Source organism: Tachyglossus aculeatus, chromosome 17 (genome assembly GCF_015852505.1).
Source record: "Tachyglossus aculeatus isolate mTacAcu1 chromosome 17, mTacAcu1.pri, whole genome shotgun sequence".
Lineage (NCBI taxonomy): Eukaryota > Metazoa > Chordata > Mammalia > Monotremata > Tachyglossidae > Tachyglossus > Tachyglossus aculeatus.
In genome coordinates this window covers 9,954,674-9,979,256 of record NC_052082.1, presented here as the reverse complement: position 1 = coordinate 9,979,256, position 24,583 = coordinate 9,954,674, and the positions used below count along the sequence as shown (strand labels likewise).

General features: G+C 47.0%; 1 protein-coding gene across 1 annotated transcript; it reads right to left on the bottom strand.

The window, feature by feature from the left end:
- On the bottom strand, nt 1-22,689 carry EREG (epiregulin). Its single transcript, XM_038759874.1, has 5 exons — nt 22,590-22,689; nt 5,013-5,102; nt 4,675-4,795; nt 3,470-3,619; nt 1-2,343 (listed from the first exon to the last, which is right to left on the bottom strand). The coding sequence occupies exons 1-5, from the start codon at nt 22,633-22,635 to the stop codon at nt 2,253-2,255; spliced, it is 498 nt and encodes a 165-aa protein (XP_038615802.1). The 5' UTR covers nt 22,636-22,689; the 3' UTR covers nt 1-2,252.
- Nucleotides 22,690-24,583: the final 1,894 nt, after the last annotated feature.

The window sequence follows — 24,583 nt, the reverse complement described above, 5'->3', positions numbered from 1 at the left end:
TTTTGTAGGCAAAGTGTTTAATGCAGATTTCTTTTTTGGCATTACAATTTTTTTTGGTCCCCCAAATATAAATAAAAACAAACAGCATCTTGCAAAGTCTTCATCGTCCCCATCAATATCTTAAGTTACCCTGCTATGAAAGCTGATACTGAGAACATAAACAAATTGATACAATTCAGTAGTTTCTTAAAATCTACTATATCATAGATAACTTCAAATTGCATACAATACAACTTATGTTCCATAGCATCTTCAGTACAATCTGTATCCTGAATGCCTTACAGAATTCCTTTTTACAAAGTGCAATAGTAGAATTCAAGGAAGGGGAAGAGAATGAGGAGAGATCCGGCTATCCCAACTCTTCCTGCAGAATAAGGGAAAAGCTTTTGACAAAAGGGACCTTTGGGAAGAACATGAATGGTTCAGGATTCTAATCCAGAGCCAGAATTAGAACTCATGACCTTCTGACTCCTAGACTAATGCTCTATCCACTATCCCTCATTGCTGTCCATTGGCTTTGGGTGACGTTCATGAGGAGTCTTTGGGGCACACCAGAGGGGAGAATTGAATCTTTTCAGGAAAGGAAAACCCATCTTCAATTGGCCACTATGATAATAATAACAGAAATAATGATCAGGTGGATTTCATATTGATACCCTCCGTGGGTTAGAAGTGGTCTTTTGAACAGAGGGCACTGACTTCAATTTAGAAATCTCTCCTGGTTCCCATACTTCATTAAGGTCCAATTTTAACTTCTGAAGCTCCCCCAAAAAGCCACCAAAATAATGATTTAAGTGGGTTAGAAATGGTCATTTTGAACAGAGGACTCAGCAACTCTGGCCTCACTTTTGAAATCCCTCCTGGTTCCCTTATTTCATTAAGGTCCGATTTCAACTTCTGAAACGCCAAAGGAAAGCCACCAAATAATGATTCTTTGGGTAGAAAAGAACATTAATCTCCAAGGAGACCAAGAGCAGGGAAAATGACCATTTTTTTTCCATCCGACTTGGTTCAAATAATTGAATTTTGTCAAAACCACTTTAGGATCCGGAGAGTCCACGAAGACTGTTTCTTTTCAAATGCAAGCCGTCTTGGATAGCTTGGAGCAGTCGATCTCGCCAAGATCGAGCTGGGGTGCGGATGAATTCTGGCCATCTCCATTCCCTTGTTCCCCATCGAGGTTTGGTTTGCTCCAGTGGATTGGGAAAACGAAGGTTGAGCCATAATTAACGTAAATATACATTCCTCGGTCCCCAGACTCGCTAACTATTGGACCAAGCAGCACTGCGGTCTTCTCTCGCAAGTGAGAAAAATGAAGTCCAGATCCGAGGTCCCCCTGCTTCTTCTTTTCAAAAAAAAACCCCTCTCTGCAATCAACCCTGACTGCCCTCTTAAGAGCTACTGCGACAGTCCAACGCGGTGTTCGAACCGAGGTTCAATCACCTATGGCCTAGCTACAGGCACGTCAGAGTTTTGCTTTTCCAGAAAAGGAAGTTTAGGATCTGGCTTCTAGTTATCAATGCTCCCGATACCACAGAAAGTTTCAATCGTCTGATCTTCCGCCACCTTCACGGGCCGTTGAGGACCGGTTGGTGACGGAAATACTGCAAGTTTTAAAAAGAGGTTGAAAGGTTCAAGTGAATAACATAAAGTCCCTTCTGGGAGAGTATGAATTAATTCAGCAGGGCTGCTCTGCAGCAGGGGCCTGGTCCATTTGGATTTCATATCTCCCCGGGGTGGGTAGCAGAGCAGATTTTCCAATGCCCAAATGGCTCAAACTCCTGATGCTTGATTCCCTCCCACCCCCTAGGTGCATTTACTGCATAAATAACATGGGATTAGACAACGCATGACAAACACATGATCACCTGTGAACATATCAGAAGCCCCAAGACATGGAACCAGACAGAGAAAACAGTTCAATCCCTGAAGGGTGGGCTCACAGTCTGTCCTGCTATTTACAAAGCCTCTTGCTTAAGAAGTTGCCCATATCATTGGAAAAAAAAAAAAGTGGTCTTTATAGATGAAATATCATTTTGTGCACTTTACAAAATAATGATTCTGTCAAATACAAAACAGTAACAAAATAAATGAAAATAAAACAATCCTCTTCCCAGGGCATTTTAAAAAAAACAACACTTGGTTAACCGGAGTTGTTTGGCTCTGGACATAAATATTATTAATAAGATAAGAACATTAATATTAAATAAGAAGGCTCCCGGCGGCCTCGCCTTTTTCCTCTGGGGTGCTGTTCATACTTGGAGCAATGCTGGGTTCTTCTTGTCCCTTGTGGTCACCTGTTTGTAATGTTTGCTTTGGTTCCTGCCTTTTCGGTTTTGATACCTAGAAAAGGATGGAAGGTTTAACACTGTAATTAAAAGGCCAAACTGCCAGTGGGCTCAGCTCTGTTGAACTACAGCATTGACTAGGTGGTTTAAACATGTTCGGAGGATTACACACCATCACATCTGGGGGTCTGCCTAGGGGTGGGAAGACTCAGGGCTACCTTGGACTCCCTAATGAACAGTGGACAATCGGCCCGAGGATTCCTAATAATAATAATAATAATGATGATAATTGTGGTATTTGTTAAGCACTTACTATGTGCCGAGCACTGTTCTAAGCCCTGGCATACAAGATAATCACAGAAGGTAGTAAGTAAATGCCACCGTGATTTATGATAGCATTTATTAAGCACTTCCTATGTGCAAAACACTGTTCTGAGCACTAGGGAGGTCACAAGGTGATCAGGTTGTCCCACGGGGGGCCTCACAGTCTTCATCCCCATTTTACAGATGAGGTAACTGAGGCCCAGAGAAGTGAAGTGACTTGCCCAAAGTCACACAGCTGACAAGTGGTGGAGCCGGGATTTGAACCCATGACCTGTGACTCCAAAGCCCGGGCTCTTTCCACTGAGCCACGCTGCTTCTCTGCTACTTCTACTGCAGCATGGCATAGTGGATAGAGCGCTTGTATTGTATTCTCCCAAGCACTTAAACCACTGCTGTGCACACAGTAAGAGCTCAATAAATACCACTGATTGATTGATTAATCCCTATTTTACAGATGAGATAACTGAGGCCCAGAGAACTGAAATAGTAAATACGATCGGACTGAATGAAGGAAGTAATTGTCCAGGGTCTCCCAGCACACAAGTGGCAGAGCCGGGATTAGAACCCAGGCCCTTCTGACTGCTAGGTCTGTTCTCTATGCAGTCAATTGTATTTATTGAACACTTACTGCTTGCAGAGCACTGAACTAAGCACTCAGGAGAGTACAATCTAACAATAAACAGGCAGATTCCCTGCCTGCAACGAGCTTACAGTCTAGGGAGGGAGACAGACATCAATATAAATAAATTACAGATGTCCACTAGGCCTCGCTGCTTCCCACTCTTGCCGGGAAAGCCCCATTATCCCTTTTCCTGGGGTTTAAGGAAATCATCTAATGAGGGGGAACTGCAGCTCACCATCTGCAGAAGTAATACAAGGCTCCAGCGACCGAAGCCAGGAAGAAGAGGATGAGAAGAATGGTCAGAGCCAGGTACTCCTTGCCCAGGGGCTGCTGGACAGTGAGGATCGCGTGTTCACAGCGTTTGCCCACGTAGCCCAGTTCACACCTAAAAACCAAAGAGAATTCCTCCGTTAGCTGTTTCGGAAGGATGGGGACATCAGGACCAGGATGGGGCTCAAAGGATAATAATAATAATAATAATAATAATAATAATAGGCTAGCCCAAGGTCACAGCGGACAATGGCGGAGCTGGGATTAGAACCCACATCCTCTGACAGGGACTGTGTCCAACCCCTCGACTGTGAGCCCATTGTTGGGTAGGGATTGTCTCTATTTGTTTCTGAATTGCACTTTCCGAGTGCTTAGTACAGTGATCTGCACACAGTAAGCGCTCAATACATACGATCAAATGAAGGAACTGGATTGAACTGAATCTACTCCGGCGCTGAGAACAATGCTTGACATATAAAGCACTGTACAGATACCACAATTGTTATTATCACTATTATTATTAATAATAATCATCTCCATTTTACAGATAAGGGAACTGAAGCCCAGAGAAGTGAACCCCAAAATGACAGAGGAGACAAGTGGCAGAGCCGGGATCAGAACCCAGGTCCTTCTGACTCTCCAGGCCTGGGCTCTCCACTAAAGCCAGCTGTGGATTAGCTCTCTAAGGGGTCCATTAGACAAAAATAAGAAATGTGGTATTTGTTCATTCATTCAATTGTATTTATTGAGCGCTTACTGTGTGCAGAGCACTGTACTAAGCGCTTGGGAAGTCCAAGTTGGCAACATATAGAGACGGTCCCTACCCTACCCAACAGTGGGCTCACAGTCTAGAAGGGGGAGAGCGCTTACTCTGTGTCAAGTACTTTGGGAGACACAAGGGGATCAGATCAGACACGGTCCCTATCCCAAATGAACCTCACAGTCTACAGAGAGCTCTGAAACACAGAGTAGTTAAGTGAGTTGCCCAAGGTAATAATTAATAATAATAATATTTTTTAAGTGCTTACTGGGTGCCAAGCACTGTACGGAGCATTGAGGTAGATAGAAGATGATCAGACGGGACACAGTTCCTGTCCCATGCAGGGTTCACAGTCTAGGGGTTGGGGAGGGAGAATAAGCGTAGATGATATTAATCTTTCTTTATCTTACTGGCAGGAGCTTTCATTCAAATCCACCAAATAAACGCACTCTCCGTGGAAACAGTAGCTTTGCATTTCCGCCACGCAGCTGGTTCTCACCACTGGAGCCACCCTTGGACTATCTGTTGGGGCTGGAGAGAGAAGGAGAATTACCACTGTCAGAGTCTTTCAAGCCTCTAGTCTGCCCTAAGCATCTCCTCTTCTTTCCACAGTTCCTTTACCTACTTTCTTCCCATCTCTTCCCAGGGCAGAGAGGGGAGAAGTTCTTTCAATCATTAAAAGATCCCCTCTGCCCTCCGGATATATTATATCATTAGCAAGGAAGCGGGTCGGAGGAGCTGGTTTTACCTAAAGATGTAGTGCAGTTGTTGGCTGGTTCACTGGAATTACACGGAGGCATCACTGTGGAATTCGGCATGGCTTGAATGAGATGAAAACCTGTTGAGGGAGAAGAGGGAGGAGGAAAAGAAGACGATTCATTCATTCAATCATATTTATTGAGCGCTTACTGTGTGCAGGACACTGTACTAAGCGCTTGGGAAGTACAAGTTGGCAACATATAGAGACAGTCCCTACCCAACAGTGGGCTCACAGTCTAGAAGATGATGATGATGGTATTTGTGAAGCATTTTCTATGTGTCAAGCACTGTTCTAATTCATTCATTCACTCATTCAATCGTATTTATTCATCATCAATCGTATTTATTGACTGCTTACTGTGTGCAGAACACTGTACTAAGCGCTTGGGAAGTACAAGTTGGCAACATATAGAGACAGTCCCTACCCAACAGTGGGCTCATAGTCTAGAAGATGATGATGATGGTATTTGTTAAGCATTTTCTATGTGTCAAGCACTGTTCTAATTCATTCATTCACACATTCAATCGTATTTATTGAGCGCTTACCATGCGCAGAGCACTGTACTAAGCCCTTGGAAAGGACAATTCAGCAATAAAAAGAGACGGTCCCTGCCCACATCGGGCTTATCAGGTTGGACACAGTCCCTATCCCCCAGGGGACTCACAGTCTAAATCCCCATTTTACAGATGAGGCAACTGAGGCAAAGAGAAATGAAGTGACTAGCCCAAGGGCACACAGCAGACAAGTGGCAAAGCTGGGATTAGAACCCAGGTCCTTCTGACTCCTAGGCCAGTGCTGTATCACAGTTTGATCAATAGAAACCTAATTCCTTTGGCTAAATCAACCAGATTAAATGGTTAGAATACTTTCTGGCTAATTAGTCAACTACTACATTGTTCACGGTTCACTGCTTGAGGTGAAACATATCCCCACACTGATGCAGGAAAATGATACAGAGATGATTAGTGATCAATCAATCGTATTTATTGAGCGCTTACTGTGTGTAAAGCACTGTACTAAGCACTTGGGAAGTACAAGTTGGCAACATATAGAGACAGTCCCTACCCAACAGTGGGTTCACAGTCTAAAAGGATGGAAAGCACCTTCTCTGGAGGGAGTGGATTTGTATTTCCTCAGCTCTGGATGTCAAACTAATTGTGCGACTGAATCTTCTCAGAGTCCATGCTTGACATCCACACCACCAAAGATGACTGTGAGCCCATTGTTGGGTAGGGACCGTTTCTATATGTTGCCAACTTGTACTTACCAAGCACTCAGTACAGTGCTCTTCACACAGTCAGCACTCAATAAATATGATTGAATGAATTAATGATGAGCCCGCATGAAATAATAATAATGGCATTTGTTAAGCACTGTTCTAAGCACTGGGGGGGGATCAGGTTGTCCCTCGTGGGGCTCACAGTCATAATCCCCATTTTACAGATGAGGTAACTGAGGCTCAGAGAAGTTAAGTGACTTGCCCAAAGTCACCCAGCTGACAGCGTGGCTCAAGGGAAAGAGCACGGGCTTTGGAGTCAGAGGGCATGGGTTCGAATCCCGACTCCACCACATGTCTGCTGTGTGACCTTGGGCAAGTCACTTCACTCCTCTGAGCCTCAGTTACCTCATCTGTAAAATGGGGATTAAGACTGAGCCCCACGTGGGACAACTTGATCACCTTGTATCCCCCTAGCGCTTAGAACAGTGCTTTGCATATAGTAAGCGCTTAACATTATTATTAATACCATGACTAACACTGCAGAGTGGCTCAGTGGAAAGAGCCCAGGCTTGGGAGTCAGAGGTCATGGATTCTAATCCCACCTCTGCCAAATGTCTGCTGTGTGACCTTAGGCAAATCACTTCACTTCTCTGTGCCTCACTTACCTCATCTGTAAAATGGGGATGAAGACTGTGAACCCCACGTGGGACAACCTGATCACCTGGTATCTCCCCCAGCACTTAGAACAGTGCTCCCCACATAGTAAGCACTTAACAAATACCAACATTCTTCTTCTTATTATTATTATTACTAGCACTAATACCATGACTAACACTGCAGCGTGGCTCAGTGGAAAGAGCCCAGGTTTGGGAGTCAGAGGTCTTGGGTTCTAATCCCGGCTCTGCCACATGTCTGCTGTGTGACCTTGGGCAAGTCACTTCACATCTCTGAGCCTCAGTTCCCTCATCTGTAAAATGGGGGATGAAGACTGTGAGCCCCACGTGGGACAACCTGATCACCTTGTATCCCTCTAGCGCTTAGAACAGTGCTTTGCATATAGTAAGCGCTTAACAAATGCCATTACTATTATTACCATTATTATTTCTATTACTACTCCAGTCTTCCAAGACTCACCCCTCCCCTTACGTTTTAGAGCAGTGCCCTCTTCTGGCTATCCTATAATATTTTATGATCACATAATAATAATAATAATAATAATAATAATAATAATAATAATAATAATAATAATAATAATGGCATTTAAGTGCTTACTATGTGCGAAGCACTGTTCTAAGTGCTGGAAAGGTTACAAGGTGATAAGGTTGTCTCACAGGGGGCTCACGGTCTTAATCCTCGTTTTACAGATGAGGTACCTGGCACAGAGAAGTTAAGTGACTTGCCCAAAGTCACACAGCTGACACTTGGTGGAGCTGGGATTTGAACCCATGACCTCTGACTCCAAAGCCCAGGCTCTTTCCACTGAGCCACGCGGCTTCAAGGGAGGGAAAGTCATAAATTTGGTGCTAGAAAGGGCCAAAGATTTTCAGATAATAATGATAATTCATTCAGTATTTATTGAGTACTTACTGTGTGCAGAGCACTGTACTAAAGGCTTGGGAAGTACAAGTTGGCAACATATAGAGACAGTCCCTACCCAACAGTGGGCTCACAGTCTAGAATGATAATGATGGTATTTGTAAAGCACTTACTATGTGCGAAGATGTGATCATCTCTCTACCTCAAAGACGGAAGTTCTCTTGGTTCATCCATTCAATCATATTTATTGAGCACTTCCTGTGTGCAGAGCACTGTACTACACCATTTAGTTGCCATCTGAGTTTATTTGATGTTAAATCGGGACAAAAGGACCTCCTGTGATCATCTCTGCCTCGAGGATTGAAGCTCTGTTAATCACCATCTGGGGAAAGCACTTTCTCTCTCTTTTTTTTTTTTTTTAGATCCACTGTGATTGTGAGATGAAGGCAAAGTTAGGAATGAGCCAACAGCTGCCTATCTGCTCTTGAGACGTTGTTTCTGGAAGCTTGGAATTGCACCTTCTCTAAAACAATCCTCAAAAATCTCCAGTGGCTACCAATCAACCTACGCATCAGGCAAAAACGCCTCACCCTGGGCTTCAAGGCTGTCCATCACCTCGCCCCCTTCTACCTCACCTCCCTTCTGTCCTTCTCCAGCCCAGCCCGCACCCTCCGCTCCTCTACCACCGCTCATCTCCTCACCGGGCCTCGTTCTCACCTGTCCCACCATCGACCCCCGGCCCACGTCCTCCCCCTGGTCTGGAATGCCCTCCCTCCGCACATCCGCCAAGCTAGCTCTCTTCCTCCCTTCAAAGCCCTACTGAGAGCTCACCTCCTCCAAGAGGCCTTCCCAGACTGAACCCCCTCCTTCCTCTCCCCCTCATACCCCCCGACTTATCTCCTTCCCCTCCCCACAGCACCTGTATATATGTATATGTTTGTATGTATTTATTACTCTATTTCTTTTATTTGTACACATTTATTCTATTTATTTTATTAATATGTTTTGTTGTCTGTCTCCCCCTTCTAGACTGTGAGCCCGCTGTTGGGTAGGGACCGTCTCTATACGTTGCCAACTTGGACTTCCCAAGTGCTTAGTACAGTGCTCTGCACACAGTAAGCACTCAATAAATATGATTGAATGAATGAATGAATGAACAATGTGCTTTGACTAAGAGAGTGATTTTAAGGGTGGAGGTTGGCAGGGAATGGACCTCACCTTAAAGGAGGGGAAAAAAATCAACAAAAATGGATGATTCTTTCACAGTCTTCTAGACTGTGAGCCCACTGTTGGGTAGGGACCGTCTCTATACATTGCCAACTTGTAATTCCCAAGAGCTTAGTACAGTGCTCTGCACACAGTAAGCGCTCAATAAATACGATTGAATGAATGATTCTGCGTAGATGAATGATTAAAATTGGTAAAAGGGGTTCTCCTCCAAACCAGTTTGTGGGAAAGATGTTTCCATTCACAAGAATAATTCCACTGCCTAAGAATCCACCCGCTGACTCAGTTTCTGACTCTTTAATGCTTTCTTAAGAGGAACACTTACAACAGTCGGTTGATTCTACCCTACCCCCCAAACACACAACCCCAAACCCCCACAATAACGAGAAACTCTGAGGAATATTTCCTAGAATCTTTCTAAAAAACCAGAACCCCGAAAAGACCAGCAAAATAGTCTACCTACTTTCTTTTCCCTTTTCTGAAAGCAGAACCAAAACCCTGCTCCTTGTTATATGTGTATTTTGTGGGAGTGTGTGTGTTTGTGTGTGAGGGGTGTGGGGGTGTGTGATGCATCAGTGTCAGATGTTGGTGTGTTATTTTTTTTAAATGGTATTTGTTCAGCATTTTCTGTGTGCCAAGTACTGGGGTAGATAAAAGATAATCAAGTTGGATACAGTCTCTGTCCCACTCAGGGCTCACAGTTTAAGTAGGAAGGGATAGGATTTGATCCCCATTTGATGGATTAGGAAACTGAGGCGCAGAGAAGTTAAGTGACTTGCTCAAAGTCACCCAGCAGGCCGGTGTCAGAGTCGGAATTAGAACTCAGGTCCTCCGACTTCCAAGCCTGGACTCTTTCCATTTCCACGCTGCTTCCCTAACATCGCATTGTAAGGGGTGCGACGTGTGAGAGTGTGTTGTGTGTATGTTGTATGTGAAAGTTGTACGTATGCCGGTGTGATTGCTGTTGACCTTTTATTAGTCAGAAACTTGGTTCCCACTCTTTCAGGCCACAGGTGAACTCTCCAGCATGATGAATTCCAGAATGTTCAGTAGGGTGTGTCGTGTGGCCGCCACAGCAAGATCAGGCTCTCTTTAATAATAATAATAATGGTATCTGTTAAGCACTTACTATGTGCCAAGCACTGTTCTAAGCACTGGGGAGGTTACAAGGTGATCAGGTTGTCCCATGGGGGGCTCACAGTTTTAATCCCCATTTTACAGAAGAGGTAACTGAGGCCCAGAGAAGTGAAGTGCCTTGCCCAAAGTCACATAGCTGACAGTTGGCAGAGCCGGGATTTGAACCCATGACCCCTGACTCCAAAGACTGCACTCTTTCCACTGAGCCACGCTGCTCCTTGCCTCTGGAGGGGCCTCCCCTCCCCAAGATCAGCCCAGTGACCAACAGGGTTTCTGCCACCTCAAAACCCCACCCCACCACAGCCTCCAAGGACAGAACCAGCCAGACTGTGAGCCCACCTTTTAGACTGTAAGCCCACTGTTGGGTAGGGACTGTCTCTATATGTTGCCAATTTGTACTTCCCAAGCGCTTAGTACAGTGCTCTGCACATAGTAAGCGCTCAATAAATACGATTGATGATGATGATGAACCACATTTCTCCTGTTCCCTACGAACTTCCAACCCCGTCTCGGGATTATCGCTTTCCCTGGCGACAAAAATGGAAAATTATGGCGCCGGAAGTGGAATCCTGGGTAAGATAGAGCCACGGGCAGGCAGGACTCACACCGGGAACCCCTGCTCAGGAACCGAAATGGAGGATGGAACATAAGCCACTTCCACCGCTTTTCTTGCCCAGCTCATTTTTTTCCCTCAATATCTGGTGGGAATTAGGGAACCGAAGCTGCCCTTGGGACCCTGAAAGGTGAGTTTGTCGTTGGACATATCTCGATGGGGCCATGCCCTGGCATGGTTTTTCCGGCGGTGGGGTGGAGAATCCAGGTGCTACAGGAAGCAGCCCGGGTGATTCACAGGGCTGAAATCACCTCCTTCCTCTGAGTCAGGGCTGAACCAACTCCCTCGCGTGGGCCTGAAGAGGACATTGGGGGTAGGGAAGGTAGGAAGGCCGACCTGTGGAGTGGGTGAGACAGTGAGAGAGAGATCCGGGGCAGTGTGGACCAATGGGAGGGGAAGATCTGCACAGGGCATGGACAGGCTAAGGGAAGGGCTTGCCCAATTCGATAATAATAATAATAATGATGGCATTTATTAAGCACTTACTATGTGCAAAGCACTGGGGAGGTTACAAGGTGATCAACCTGATCAGTCTTAATCCCCATTTTCCAGATGAGGTGACTGAGGCCCAGAGAAGTGACTTGCCCAAAGTCACACAGCTGACAATTGGCGGAGCTGGGATTTGAACCCCTGACCTCTGACTCCAAAGCCCGGGCTCTTTCCACTGAGCCACGCGATAAGACTTCCGTTCAGTTGTACCTCTCAGCACCACCAAGGGTTTAAGGGCAAAGTCCACTGGGCTGGGAGTCTGACAGATGGACTCTCAGTCCATCAGCTGGGCGACTATTGTCAGCTGCGTGACCTTGGACAAGTCACTTCACTTCTCTGTGCCTCATCTGTGAAATGGGGATTAGAACCGCGAGTCCCCCGTGGGATAACCTGATCACCTCGTAACCTCCCCAGCGCTTAGAACAGTGCTTTGCACACAATAAGTGCTTCACAAATACCATCATTATTATTATTATTATTTATTGAGCACTTACTAAGCTCTTGGGAGAGCACAGTATGATAGATTTGGTAGGTGCGGCCCCTGCCCACAGTGAGCTTAGAAGGAATATCAAAATAAAATGTGGATATGGACACAACTGGTGTGGGGCTGAGGGTGGGGAGAATAAAAGATACAAATCCAACTGCAAGGGTGGAAACCGTGAGAGGCACAGCCTAGTGGAAAGAGCATGGGGCTGGGAGTCGGAGGACCTGGGTTCTAATCCCGACTCTCCCGCTTTTCTGCTGTGCCACCTTCGGCAACTCAGTTAATCTCTTTGTGTTCCAGTTTTCTCATCTGAAAAATTGGGGGATTAAGTTGTATTCCCTTCCACCAAGACTGTGAGGAAACCGTGGGACGGGGACTGTGTCCAAACTGATAAGCTTGCATCTACCCCAGTGCTTAGAACATAATAAGCACTTAACAAATACCATTATTATTATTATTTGGAAAAAGAAAACTGCTCTCCAAATTCAAGGTACGAAAACCAATCAGCGGTACCGCAACAGGTTTAGAAGATGCCGCTCGGGTCTGGAGGTGGGGTTTTTGAGGACAAAAGTTATTCTATGGAAAAAATAGTCCAGAGATGTCTTGAAAGAGAAGGCGAGCCTCATTAGCCCAATTTAATCCTTCAAAGTATTCAGGACTGAACAGCTCTCTGTCCGGATGTGTCATCAGCCTTGGTTAGCCCTGCTGAACGGGTCATAAATTACAGTTTGGAAGCAGCGTGGCTCAGTAGAAAGAGCCCAGGCTTGGGAGTCAGAGGACGTGGGTTCTAATCCCGCCTCCACCACTTGTCTGCTGTGTGACCTTGGGCAAGCCACTTCACTTCTCTGTGCCTCAGTGACCTCATCTGTAAAATGAGGATGAAGACTGTGAGTCCCCCCATGGGACAACCTGATTACCATGGATCTAACCCACTGCATAGAAAAGTGCTTGGCAAATAGTAAATGCTTAACAAATACCAAAATCATTATTATTATTATTATTATTATTTACTTCTCTGTGCTTCAGTTGCCTCATCTGAGAAATGGGGGTCCAGTAAATGATCTCCCTCCTACTTAGGCTGGGAGCCCCATGTGAGACCTGATTATCCTCTATCTATCCCAGCATTTCATGGCTCAGTGGAAAGAGCCTGGGCTTGGGAGCTAGGTCATGGGTTCTAATCCTGATTCCACCACTTGTCAGCAGTGTGACTTTGGGCAAGTCACTTAACTTCTCTGGGCCTCAGTTACCTCATCTATAAAACGGGGATTAAGACTGTGAGCCCCACATGGGACAACCTGATCACCTTGTATTCCCCTCCAGCAGCTTAGAACAGTGCTTCGCAAATAGTAAGTGCTTAACAAATGCCATCATTATTATTTTTTAGTACAGTGCTCTGAGCCCGTTGTTGGATAGGGATCGTCTCTATATGTTGCCAACTTGTACTTCCCAAGTGCTTAGTAAAGTGCTCTGCACACAGTAAGCACTCAATAAATATGATTGAATGAATAATAAGCACTTAAATATTGATATCATTGCTATTAGAACAGTGCTTCACACATAGTTAGTGCTTAACCCCATCAAGACTGAACTCCTTGTCTTCCCTCCCAAACCCTGGCCTCTCCCTGACTTTCCCATCTCTGTTGACGGCACTACCATCCTTCCCGTCTCACAAGCCCGCAACCTTGGTGTCATCCTCGACTCCGCTCTCTCATTCACCCCTCACATCCAAGCTGTCACCAAAACCTGCCGGTCTCAGCTCCGCAACATTGCCAAGATCCGTCCATTCCTCTCCATCCAAACCGCTACCCTTTTCGTTCAAGCTCTCATCCTATCCCATCTGGGCTACTGCACCAGCCTTCTCTCTGATCTCCCATCCTCGTGTCTCTCCCCACTTCAATCCATACTTCACGCTGCTGCCTGGATTGTCTTTGTCCAGAAACGCTCTGGGCATGGTACTCCCCTCCTCAAAAATCTCCAGTGGCTACCAATCAACCTAGGCATCAGGCAGAAACTCCTCACCCTTGGTTTCAAGGCTGTCCATCCCCTCGCCCCCTCCTACCTCACCTCCCTTCTCTCCTTCTCCAGCCCAGTCCGCACCCTCCACTCCTCTGCCGCTAATCTCCTCACCGGGCCTCGTTCTCGCCTGTCCCGCCATCGATCCCCGGCCCACGTCATCCCCCGGGCCCGGAATGCCCTCCCTCTGCCCATCCGCCAAGCTGGCTCTCTTCCTCCCTTCAAGGCCCTACTGAGAACTCACCTCCTCCAGGAGGCCTTCCCAGACTGAGCCCCTTCCTTCCTCTCCCCCTCGTCCCCTTTCAATCCCCCCCTTCTTACCTCCTTCCCTTCCCCACAGCACCTGTATATATGTTTGGACATATTTATTACTCTAACTTGTACATATCTATTCTATTTATTTTGTTAGTATGCTTGGTTTTGTTCTCTGTCTTCCCCTTTTAGACTGTGAGCCCACTGTTGGGTAGGGACTATCTCTGTATGTTGCCAACTTGGACTTCCCAAGCGCTTAGTACAGTGCTCTGCACACAGTAAGCGCTCAATAAATACGATTGATTGATTATTATTATTAATAATAATAATAATAATAATAATGATAAGAGGTGGATCTGGGTTTAGAGCTCAGGTCCTTCTGACTCCCTAATCCGTGCTCTATCCACTAGGCCATGCTGCTTCTCCTCCTTGCCCCTCCCTCCTCCATATTTTTACACTCCCTTCCTTCCTCCTACCTATAACTTATCTCACCACCTGTCTCCCCGACGGCTGCGTGGTTAGCTGCCAGAGGGCAGGGATCACGTCTCGTATATTCTCCCAAGCACTACGTCCAGCGCTCTGTGCAGATTAAGTGTTCAGTAAATATCGATAACTGATTGACTGTCTGAGAGCCAGCAGTTGGCTGATTCACTTCAACTAAGGAGAGCCTGGCATGATCAGGTCAGCCCCTCGGATGCCCTGCTGTCTCTCAATCAGTCAATCAATCGTATTTATTGAGCACTTACTGTGTGCAGAGCACTGTACTAAGCGCTTGGAAAGTACAAGTTGGCAACATATAGAGACAGTCCCTACCCAACAGTGGGCTCACAGCCTAGAAGGGGGAGACAGAGAACAAAACCAAACATATTAACAAAAGAAAATAAATAGAATAGATATGTACAAGTAAAATAAATAGAGTAATAAATATGTACAAACATATACATATATACAGGGCATCCCTGGGCATCTTGGCACGGGGAGACCATCCGTTGCCCCTGATGGGACGACCCCGAGGCCACTTGCTTTATCAATTGGCGTGAAGATGGCAGTTCACTCCTGTGTCGTGACTCGGTGGCACTTTGGAACCTCGGAGATCCCCAGATCAGGCAAGGAGAGGGCCATTTTCCTGGGAATTCAATGGCAGGCACCTCGCGGGTCAACGAATCCATGACCCAGTGTCTGTGTGGCTGAAGCACTGTGAGCCCACTGTTGGGTAGGGACTGTCTCTATATGTTGCCAACTTGTACTTCCCAAGCACTTAGTACAGTGCTCTGCCCACAGTAAGCGCTCAATAAATACGATTGATTGATTGAAGAAGCCTGCCTCCTTGCTGTTTCAGCAGGCGGTGATCATTTAGAGATCGTGACACTCATATTAAAATGTTTACTGTGTGTCAAGCACTGGGCTATGCTCCATGCAATCCCAATTGACCCCAACTCTTGTAGCTGGAACTGGGGTTTACGTGCTTCGATCTCCTGCTTTTTATTCCGACGCGGTTCTGTCAGGCGCAGCCCAGAAACCCGTTTGACTTTCAACTGTCTAGCGCTGCATTGGGGTGATTATTAGAAGATTTTCAGATAAGCAGCATGGACTATTAATCCATCAGCTCTAGTGGAAAAAACCCAGGATCGAGGAGATACGAGACCTGGGTTCTAATCCCGGCTCTACCACATGCTTGTTGGGTGGCCCTGGACAAGTCATTTCACTTTTCTGGGCCTCAGTTTCTTCATCTGTGTAATAAGATACCCGGTTCCCTCCTCCCCGTTGAACTGTGAGCCCCACGTGGAACAGGGAAGATGTCTAATCTGCTTATAAATATCGACCAAAGTGCATGGCACAATTACTACCGATGGAAGCAGTGTGGCTCAAGTGGAAAGAGCACGGGCTTGGGAGCCAGAGGTCATGGGTTCTAATCCTGACTCTACCACTCGACAGCTGTGTGACTTTGCGCAAGTCACTTAACTTCTTTGTGCCTCAGTTTCCTCATCTGTAAAATGGGGATTAAGACTGTGAGCCCCAGGTGGGACAACTTGATCATCTTGTATCCCCCCAGCTCTTGGAACAGTGCTTTGCACATAGTAAGCGCTTAACAAATGCCATCATTATTATTATTATTATTAGGAGGGGTTTCCGTCTTCATCGTTCACATAAAGCTATTCAAGTGAGGCATAGAAGGCTTGCCCTCTAGATCGTCTGGGGGCCAAAAAACACAGTTGCCTTAGCATGCTGACAGAATAGCGTACTGAGAAGCAGTGTGGCTCAGTGGAAAGAGCATGGGCTTTGGAGTCAGAGGTCATGGGTTCAAATCCCGGCTCCGCCAACTGTCAGCTGTGTGACTTTGGGCAAGTCACTTAACTCCTCTGTGCCTCAGTGACCTCATCTGTAAAATGGGGATTAAAACTGTGAGCCCCCCGTGGGACAATCTGATCACCCTGTAACCTCCCCAGCGCTTAGAACAGTGCTTTGCACATAGTAAGTGCTTAACAAATACCATCATTATTATTATTATTACTAGCACAGGGATCTAAGGGGTTTCAGAGTCTGTTCTAGAAAGCAATCAGGGATTGTTCCAAGAAGCCACAGAGCCATCCCAGAAAGAGTTTAGTCCTAAAGTCCGAATGATCCTTAATCCCTTTACAGTCTCACTCTCTCCTGCTATATGGAAAGTTCCTTAAGGACAGAGATCATATCTTCTCGCTCTCTCCTGAATGCTTAGTGCGGGTCTCTGCCCAAAGTGGGGGCTTAATAAAAACCATCGACCGAGAAGCAGGGCCTAGTGGACTGAGCACAGGCCTGGGAGTTGGAAGGACCTGAGTTCTAATTTTGGCTCCACCACTTGTCTGTTGTGGAATCTTGGACAAGTCACTTCACTTCTCCGTTCCTCAGTTACTTCATCTGTAAAATGGGGATTAAGACTGCGAGCCCCATGAGGGACAGGAATTGTGTCCAACCCGATTTGCTTGTATTCACCCCAGCACTTAATCCAGTGCCTTGCACCTAGTAAGTGCTTAACAAATACCATTATTATCCCTTCAAAGCCCTACTGAGAGCTCCCCTCCTCCAGGAGGCCTTCCCACCCTGAGCCCCCTCCTTCCTCTCCCTCTCTTCCCCCTCCCCATCCCCCCCACCTACCTCCTTCCCCTTCCCACAGCACCTGTATATATGTATATATGTTTGTATGTATTTATTACTCTATTTGAACATATTTATTCTATTTATTTTATTTTGTTAATATGTTTTGTTTTGTTGTCCGTCTCCCCCTTCCAGACTGTGAGCCCACTGTTGGGTAGGGACCTTCTCTATATGTTGCCAACTTGTACTTCCCAAGCGTTTAGTACAGTGCTCTGCACACAGTAAGCGCTCAATACGATTGAATGAATGAATTATCATTATTATTCTTCTCCCAAGTGCTCTGCACACAGTAAGCACTCAATAAACACCACTGATGATGACTGATGAGGAAACTGGAGTCTGGAAGGCATCTGTTGTTGGGTCACTCTTGGCACTAATAATAATAATAATGATGATGACTATGGTATTTCTTAAGTGCTCATTAGGTGCCGGGCACTGTACTAAGTGCCAGACTCATGTTCCTCGACTCCTTGCGGCCAGTACTAAGCTCCGGGTTAGATAGAAGCAGTGTGGCCTAGTAGAGACAGCTCAAGCCTGGGAGTCAGAAGGACCTAAATTGTAGTCCCAGCTTCGCCACTTGTCTGCTGTGTGATCTTGGAGAAGTCACTTCACTTCTCTGGGCCTCAGTTCCCTCATCTGTAAACCCGGCATTAAGACTGTGAGCCTCAAGTGGGATGAGACTGAGTCCAACATGATTATCTTGTATCTACTCCAGTGCCTGGCACATAGTAAGCACTTATAAATACCACAATTATTATTTTTATTATCATTACTATCATTATTACAGATACAAGATAATGGGGTCAGATCCAGTCCCACACGGGGCCCACAGTCAAATAGGGATTGAATCCATTTCTTAGATGAGGAAACAAAGGCCCAGAGAAGTTCAGTGACTCCCCCAAGGTCACCCAGCAGGGACAAAGTCCAAGCCAGCATCGAAGACCAGATCTCCTAACTTCCAGGCCATTGCTCTTAGGCCACACTGCTTCTCTCCCAAAAGTACAGGATGGGCCCCAACTGCTCTCTCTGTGGCCCTTCCCAAGAAAACATAGGCACAAACTCTGCCCTGGACTGTTTACTGAAATGGAAACATTGGAAGCTTTCAGTAGGGTGCCCCTGAGCCAACCCAGGAGCGGCAAGACTGGCAGCACTGAGGTCAAAAATCCAGAGGACAGCGAGAGCTATGTCCTCATCTTGTTTTCGAGCCGGGGTGTGTCACCCAAACTGGTTGGCGAGCCAAGCTAGCCTTTTGGGAAGCACGCATGCTTCTCCTATTTTAGGAAAACGCTGCCGGTTCTGTTGGACCACCCCTGGCCATTGCCACGCTTGCCCAGGTCCGAATTCCAGCGGGAATCAATCAATAAATCAAGGGTATTTATTGGGCGCTTGCTGGGGGCAGACCACTATATTGAGCACTTGGCATAGTGGATAGAGCCCGGGAGTCAGAAGGTCCTCGGTTCTAATCCCGCCTCCACCACTTGTCTGCTTTGTGAGCTTGGGCAAGTTACTTTTCTTCTCTGGGCCTCAGTGACCTCATCTGTAAAATGGGGACTGAGACTCTGAGCTCCATAAGAGACAGGGATTGCATCCCAACTTGATTTGCTTGTACCCACCCCAGCGTTTAATAGAGAAGCAGCATGGCTCAATGGAAAGAGCCCGGGCTTGGGAGTCAGAGGTCATGGGTTCAAATCCTGGCTCTGCCAACTGTCAGCTGGGTGACCTTGGGCAAGTCACAACTTCTCTGTGCCTCAGTTACCTCATCTGTAAAATGGGGATTAAGACTGTGAGCCCCTCGTGGGACAACCTGATCACCTTAGCACTTAGAACAGTGCTTTGCACATAGTAACCGCTTAACAATGCCATCATTATTATTATTATTCTTACAGTGCCTGGCACATAGTAAGCATTTAACAAATACCATCATTATTATTATTATTGCTTGGGAGAGTATACTATAACAGAGTTGATAGACATGTTCCCTGCCCACAGTGAGCTTACAGTCTAGAGGGGGAAATTCACCAGCTCATCCAGAGACCTAAATCACTATTTGGACCTAGAGTGCTTTCAGTCCTTTGGGTGGAATCAATGTCTGAGGGGTATTCTAGGGGTTAAATTCCATATGCCATTTAGACCCAAGTCTCCCAACCCTGGAGCTGCTGAACAAAGTCATTTCTCTGAGAAACATTCCCCCAGCTTGGAGGAAAACAACCAGCTATAAGGCCAGTGAATTAGCAGGAGTTATCCGGGTCTTTAGTTTCTTATTTTGGGCCTGACCTGTGGGCTGAGGTACAAACAAAGATCTGAGGCCCCTAATTCACCTTGGCCACAAATTCTCTAAGGCGTATTAAGCACACTTGTTATGTGCTTCCCCACCCAAAACAAGCACTTTGATAATACAGAACAGAGTTTAATTCCCACTTGCGTATTTTCTCCCAGCGCTTAGTACCGTTCTCTGCAATCAGTAAGGACTTAATATTGTTTGTCTTTTTGTTTTATGGTATTTGTTAAGTGCTTACTAGGTGTCAAACACTGTCCTAACCGCTGTAACACTATCGGGAGGGAGGTTAACCTATGCAAATTAGACTCTCACAGGTTGCTTACGGAAGTTTGCTCTACTGTCACAGTACAACTCGGGACTGGGACTAGATGATCTGGTTCTAACTGGTCCAGTCATTTGTTTGCTGTGTGACCTTGGAAAAGTCACATAATAATAATAATAATAATGGCATTTATTAAGCACTTACTACGTGCAAAGCACTGTTCTAAGCGCTGGGGAGGTTACAAGATGAGCAGGCTGTCCCATGGGGGGGCTCACAGTCTTAATTCCCATTTTACGGATGAGGGAACTGGGGCCCAGAGAAGTGAAGTGATTTGCCCAAAGTCACACAGCTGACAATTGGCGGAGCCGGAATTCGCACCCGTGACCTCTGACTCCCAAACCCGGGCTCTTTCCACTGAACCACGCTGTTTCTCTTCACTTAAAATAATAATAATAATAATAATCGCTTAGTACAGTGCTCTGCACACAGTAAGCGCTCAATACATACGATTGAATGAATTGTCATAATTGTTAACTGCTTACTATATGTCGAGACCCGTACTAAGTGACAGGGTGGATACAAGATAATCTGGTTTCACATGGGGCTCACAGTCTAAGAAGAAGGGAGAATGTGTATTGAATCCCCATTTTACAGATGAGGAGACTGAGACCCAGAGAAGTTAAGTGACTTGCCTAAGGTCACACGGCAGGCAAGTGGCAGAGCTTGGATTAGAAGCTAGGGTCTCAGGCCGGCTGCTTCCACCCTACTTCTCCATATCTCACTTTCTTCATCCGTAAAATAGGGATAAAATTCCTGTTCTCCTTCCTTTATAAGCTGTGACGTCTGCGTGGCTCAGAGTCTTATCTACTATTTAACCCCGTGAGCAGAACAGTGCTTGACACATAGTTTGCACTTCATAAATGCCAGCATTATCATAACAGAAGCACTTGTGCTGGAGGCTGGTGACCCCACCTGTTGCTAAATCGCTTTAGAAAATCAGATTGTGGGACACAGAATGGAATTTCCAGATAAAGAACTGGGTTTCAAACAGGAACTTCCCAACGGCTTGGAAATGCATACACAAACTGGGAAAACAGAAACTGACCTAGCTCATTTGGAAAAGGGCTGGGTAGCAAATGAGACAGGTGAACTATAATTAAGTAATGCAATAAGGCGGTTAAGCACTTTCAGGACAACAAGAAAACCACACACCAGTACACAGTAACAAGGTAATTCCTATGTCGTCAATGTCCGGACAGATGACCAAATCCACGTGCCTTATTAAAATTACAGGGATTTCGGAGGGAAGCAAGGGAAACATTAAGTGGGTTCCTTCACCGAGCAAAATCCTGCGGAGAAATGGGTCAGCAGACAATTTTTTTGATCCTTATTTAGGCTTATTTTTCCCCAGGGGGAGCTTTGTGTATCTGCATGCTTTAGGCTGATCCAAAATGTAGCAGTATGTCAGGTTCCTTACTGTTCTTCCTCCCGATCTGGATAATAATAATTATGATATTTGTTAAGTACTTACTATGTGCCAAGACTCAGTTCCTGCCTCAAACACTTAGATCCTGCTTCTGGACTTGGGGGTAAGGGGAGAGAACTTGGGGGTCCCTTGAGGCCTGGAGGGGCTGGGTTGGGAGGAGGGGGCTCAGGATGAACAGGGCTCGGAGAGGGGCTCTTTGGCTAGTTCGCCAGTTGTCCCCCTTGACAGAGCTGTCAACAGAAGAGAAAGTGATTCTTCCCCCCGCTCCAGCCAGAGAGTACACGTGTCTGCCCAGGTGCTAGAAGTGGATCACGAAAAATCATTTTCATTAATTAAAAAGGGCTTTGAATTAATCACTGGAAAAGTTTCCCCTTCCGAGCAAAGAAACTGAACGAAACCTATGATCATAGAGGTTTATGAGATGGGGGTGTCTGGGGAGCCCAGGGGTCTGACGTGTGGGATCCGGGGGGGCCTGGAGATGCTGGGGTGTGGGGATCTGACGGGGCTGGGGGCTGACATGGGGGGCCTGGGGATCTGATGTGTGGGGTTTGGGGGTCCTAGAGATGCTGAGGTCTGGGGAAGGGGGAAGGGGTCTGAAGTGCTGGGTCTTGGAGGGTGGGTAGTATGTCTGGAGATGTTCTGGGAATCTGGGATGCCCTGGGGTCTGACTTGTGGGGTCTTGGCCTGGACATGTTCTGGGAATCTGGGATAATAAGAATAGTAATAATGATAATGGTGGTATTTGTTAAGCGTTTACTATGTGCCAAGCACTGTTCTAAGCCCTGGGGGAGATGCAAGGTCATCAGGTGGTTCCACGTGGGCCTTACAGTGTTAATCCCCATTTTACAGATGAGGTAACTGAGGCACAGATAAATTAAGTGGATTGCCCAAGGTCACACAGCTGACAAGGGGAAGGGGTGCCCTGGGATCCGACTTGTGGGGTCTTGGAGGGGATGGGGGGAGGTTTGGATTTGTTCTGGGAATCTGGGATGCCCTGAGGTCTGACTTGTGGGGTCTTGGGGGAGAGGGGGGAAGGCCTGGACATGTTCTGGGAATCTGGGATGCCCTGGGGTCTGATGCGTGCGGTCTGGGGTGTGGGGGGGTAAGGTTGGGGGTTGTATTCATTCATTCAATCGTATTTACTGAGCAATTACTGTGTGCAGAGCACTGTACTGAGCGCTTGGGAAGTACAAATGGGCAACAGCTAGAGCCGGTCCCTACCCCACAACGGGCTCACAGTCTAGAAGCGGGGAGGCAGACAACACAACAAACCAAGTAGCCAGGTGGGGCAGGGTCTGGAGACCCGAACATCCGAGGGTCCGAGCGGCCCCCCGTGTCTCTGGGCGGCCGGCAGGCAAGCCAGGGGGCGGGTGGCCAGTCCAGCAGGCTGGGGGGCGAGGAGGAGCCAGGCCCAGAGAGGGCGGGGGTGGGCCTTACCGCAGCACAGCAGCAGGAGGGCGGCCTGCTCCACGAGGGTCCGCATGGTGGTGGCGGCTGTCCGCTCCGTCCAGAGGGGTCACTGGGATGGAGCCGGTCCTGGGCCCGGGTGGCCAACGAGGCCAACCAGACCGGTGCCTCCCCTTTTATAGCGCGCTGGAGGCGGGGCCCAGGACTGCTGCCAGGACTTTGGCTCCCCTGCTCTCCCTCTTTCTTCTCCCTCCCCCTCCCCTAGACCCTCCCCCTGACCCTCCCCTCCCCCTTCAAAGGATGCTAGCCATCCTCTCGCCCACCCACTCCCCCCCACCAAAAAAAAAAATCTCCCCTAGGACAACGCCTTTCCCTCCTAGCCAGCCCCCTCCTCTACCCACTGCACCTGTATATATGTATATATGGTTGTACATATTGATTACTCTATTTATTTATTTATTTATTTATTTTACTTGTACATTTCTATCCTATTTATTTTCTTTTGTTGGTATGTTTGGTTCTGTTCTCTGTCTCCCCCTTTTGGACTGTGAGCCCACTGTTGGGTAGGGACTGTCTCTATGTGTTGCCAATTTGTACTTCCCAAGCGCTTAGTACAGTGCTCTGCACATAGTAAGCGCTCAATAAATACGATTGATTGATTGATTGATTGATTGCTACTCATTCATTCAATCGTATTTATTGAGCGCTTACTGTGTGCACAGCACTGGACTAAGCGCTTGGGAAGTACAAGTTGGCAACATATAGAGACGGTCCCTACCCAACAGTGGGCTACTCCTTAATCCCAAACACCCCTTCCCTTTTCAGCCCCCACCACTCCTCACCCCATCCCCCCATCCCGTCTCTGCATTTCACAGTGCTTGGCACGTAGTGTGACCTTGGGCAAGTCACTTAACCTCTCGGAGCCTCAGTTACCTCATCTGTAAAATGGGGATGATGACTGTGAGCCCCATGCGGGACAACCTGATCACCTTGTATCCTTCCCAGCGCTTAAAACAGGGCTTTGCACATAGTAAGCGCTTAACAAATGCCATCATTGTTATTATTATTAGTGCTGAACGAATATTATTATTATTATTATTATTATTATTCTACCATTCCTGGATTACACCCCCCCTTCCTGTCCCCCCCTCCCCCCCAAAAGCACCCCTCCCCTTCCCCAATCAGCCCCCACCACTCCTCACCCCCCCCATCCCGTCTCTGGATTTCACAGTGATTGGCACATAGTAAGTGCTGAAAGAATATTATTATTATTATTATTATTATTATTATTATTATTATTATTATTAATCAACCGTTCCTGGATTCCGCCCCCCTTCCAGTCCCCTCTCCCCCCAAAAAGCATCCCTCCCTCTCCCTGATCATCCCCCACCATTCCTCCCCCCTTCCATTCTGTCTCTGGATTTCACAGTGCTTGGCACATAGTTAGTGCTGAACGAATCCCATTACTATTATTACTATTAATTATTATCTACCGCCCCCCCTTTCCGGTCTCCCCTCTTTACAGGATGCTAGCCATCCCCTCGTCCAGCCCTCTCCCCTTCCCCTATTAGCCCCCAACACTCCTCACTCCTCCATCCTGCCCCTGGATGTAATAACGGTGGCATTTGTTCAGCGCTTACTATGTGCGAAGCACTGTTCTAAGCACTGTGGGGGATACAAAGTGATCGGGTTGTCCCACGTGGAGCTCACAGTCTTCATCCCCATTTTCCAGATGAGCTCACTGAGGCCCAGAGGAGTGAAGCGACTTGCCCAAAGTCACACAGCTGACAAGCGGCGGAGCCAGGATTAGAACCCGTGACCTCTGGCTCCCAAGCCCGGGCCCTTTCCGCTGAGCCACGCTGCTTCTGAACGTAAGTCTGAACGAATATCATTATTATTGTTGTTGTTGTTATTATTATTAATTATCTACCGTTCCTGGATTCCGGCCCCACCTTTCCGGTCCCCCCACTCTTTACGGGATGCTAGTCATCCCCTCGCCCAGCCCTCTCCCCTCCTCACTCCCC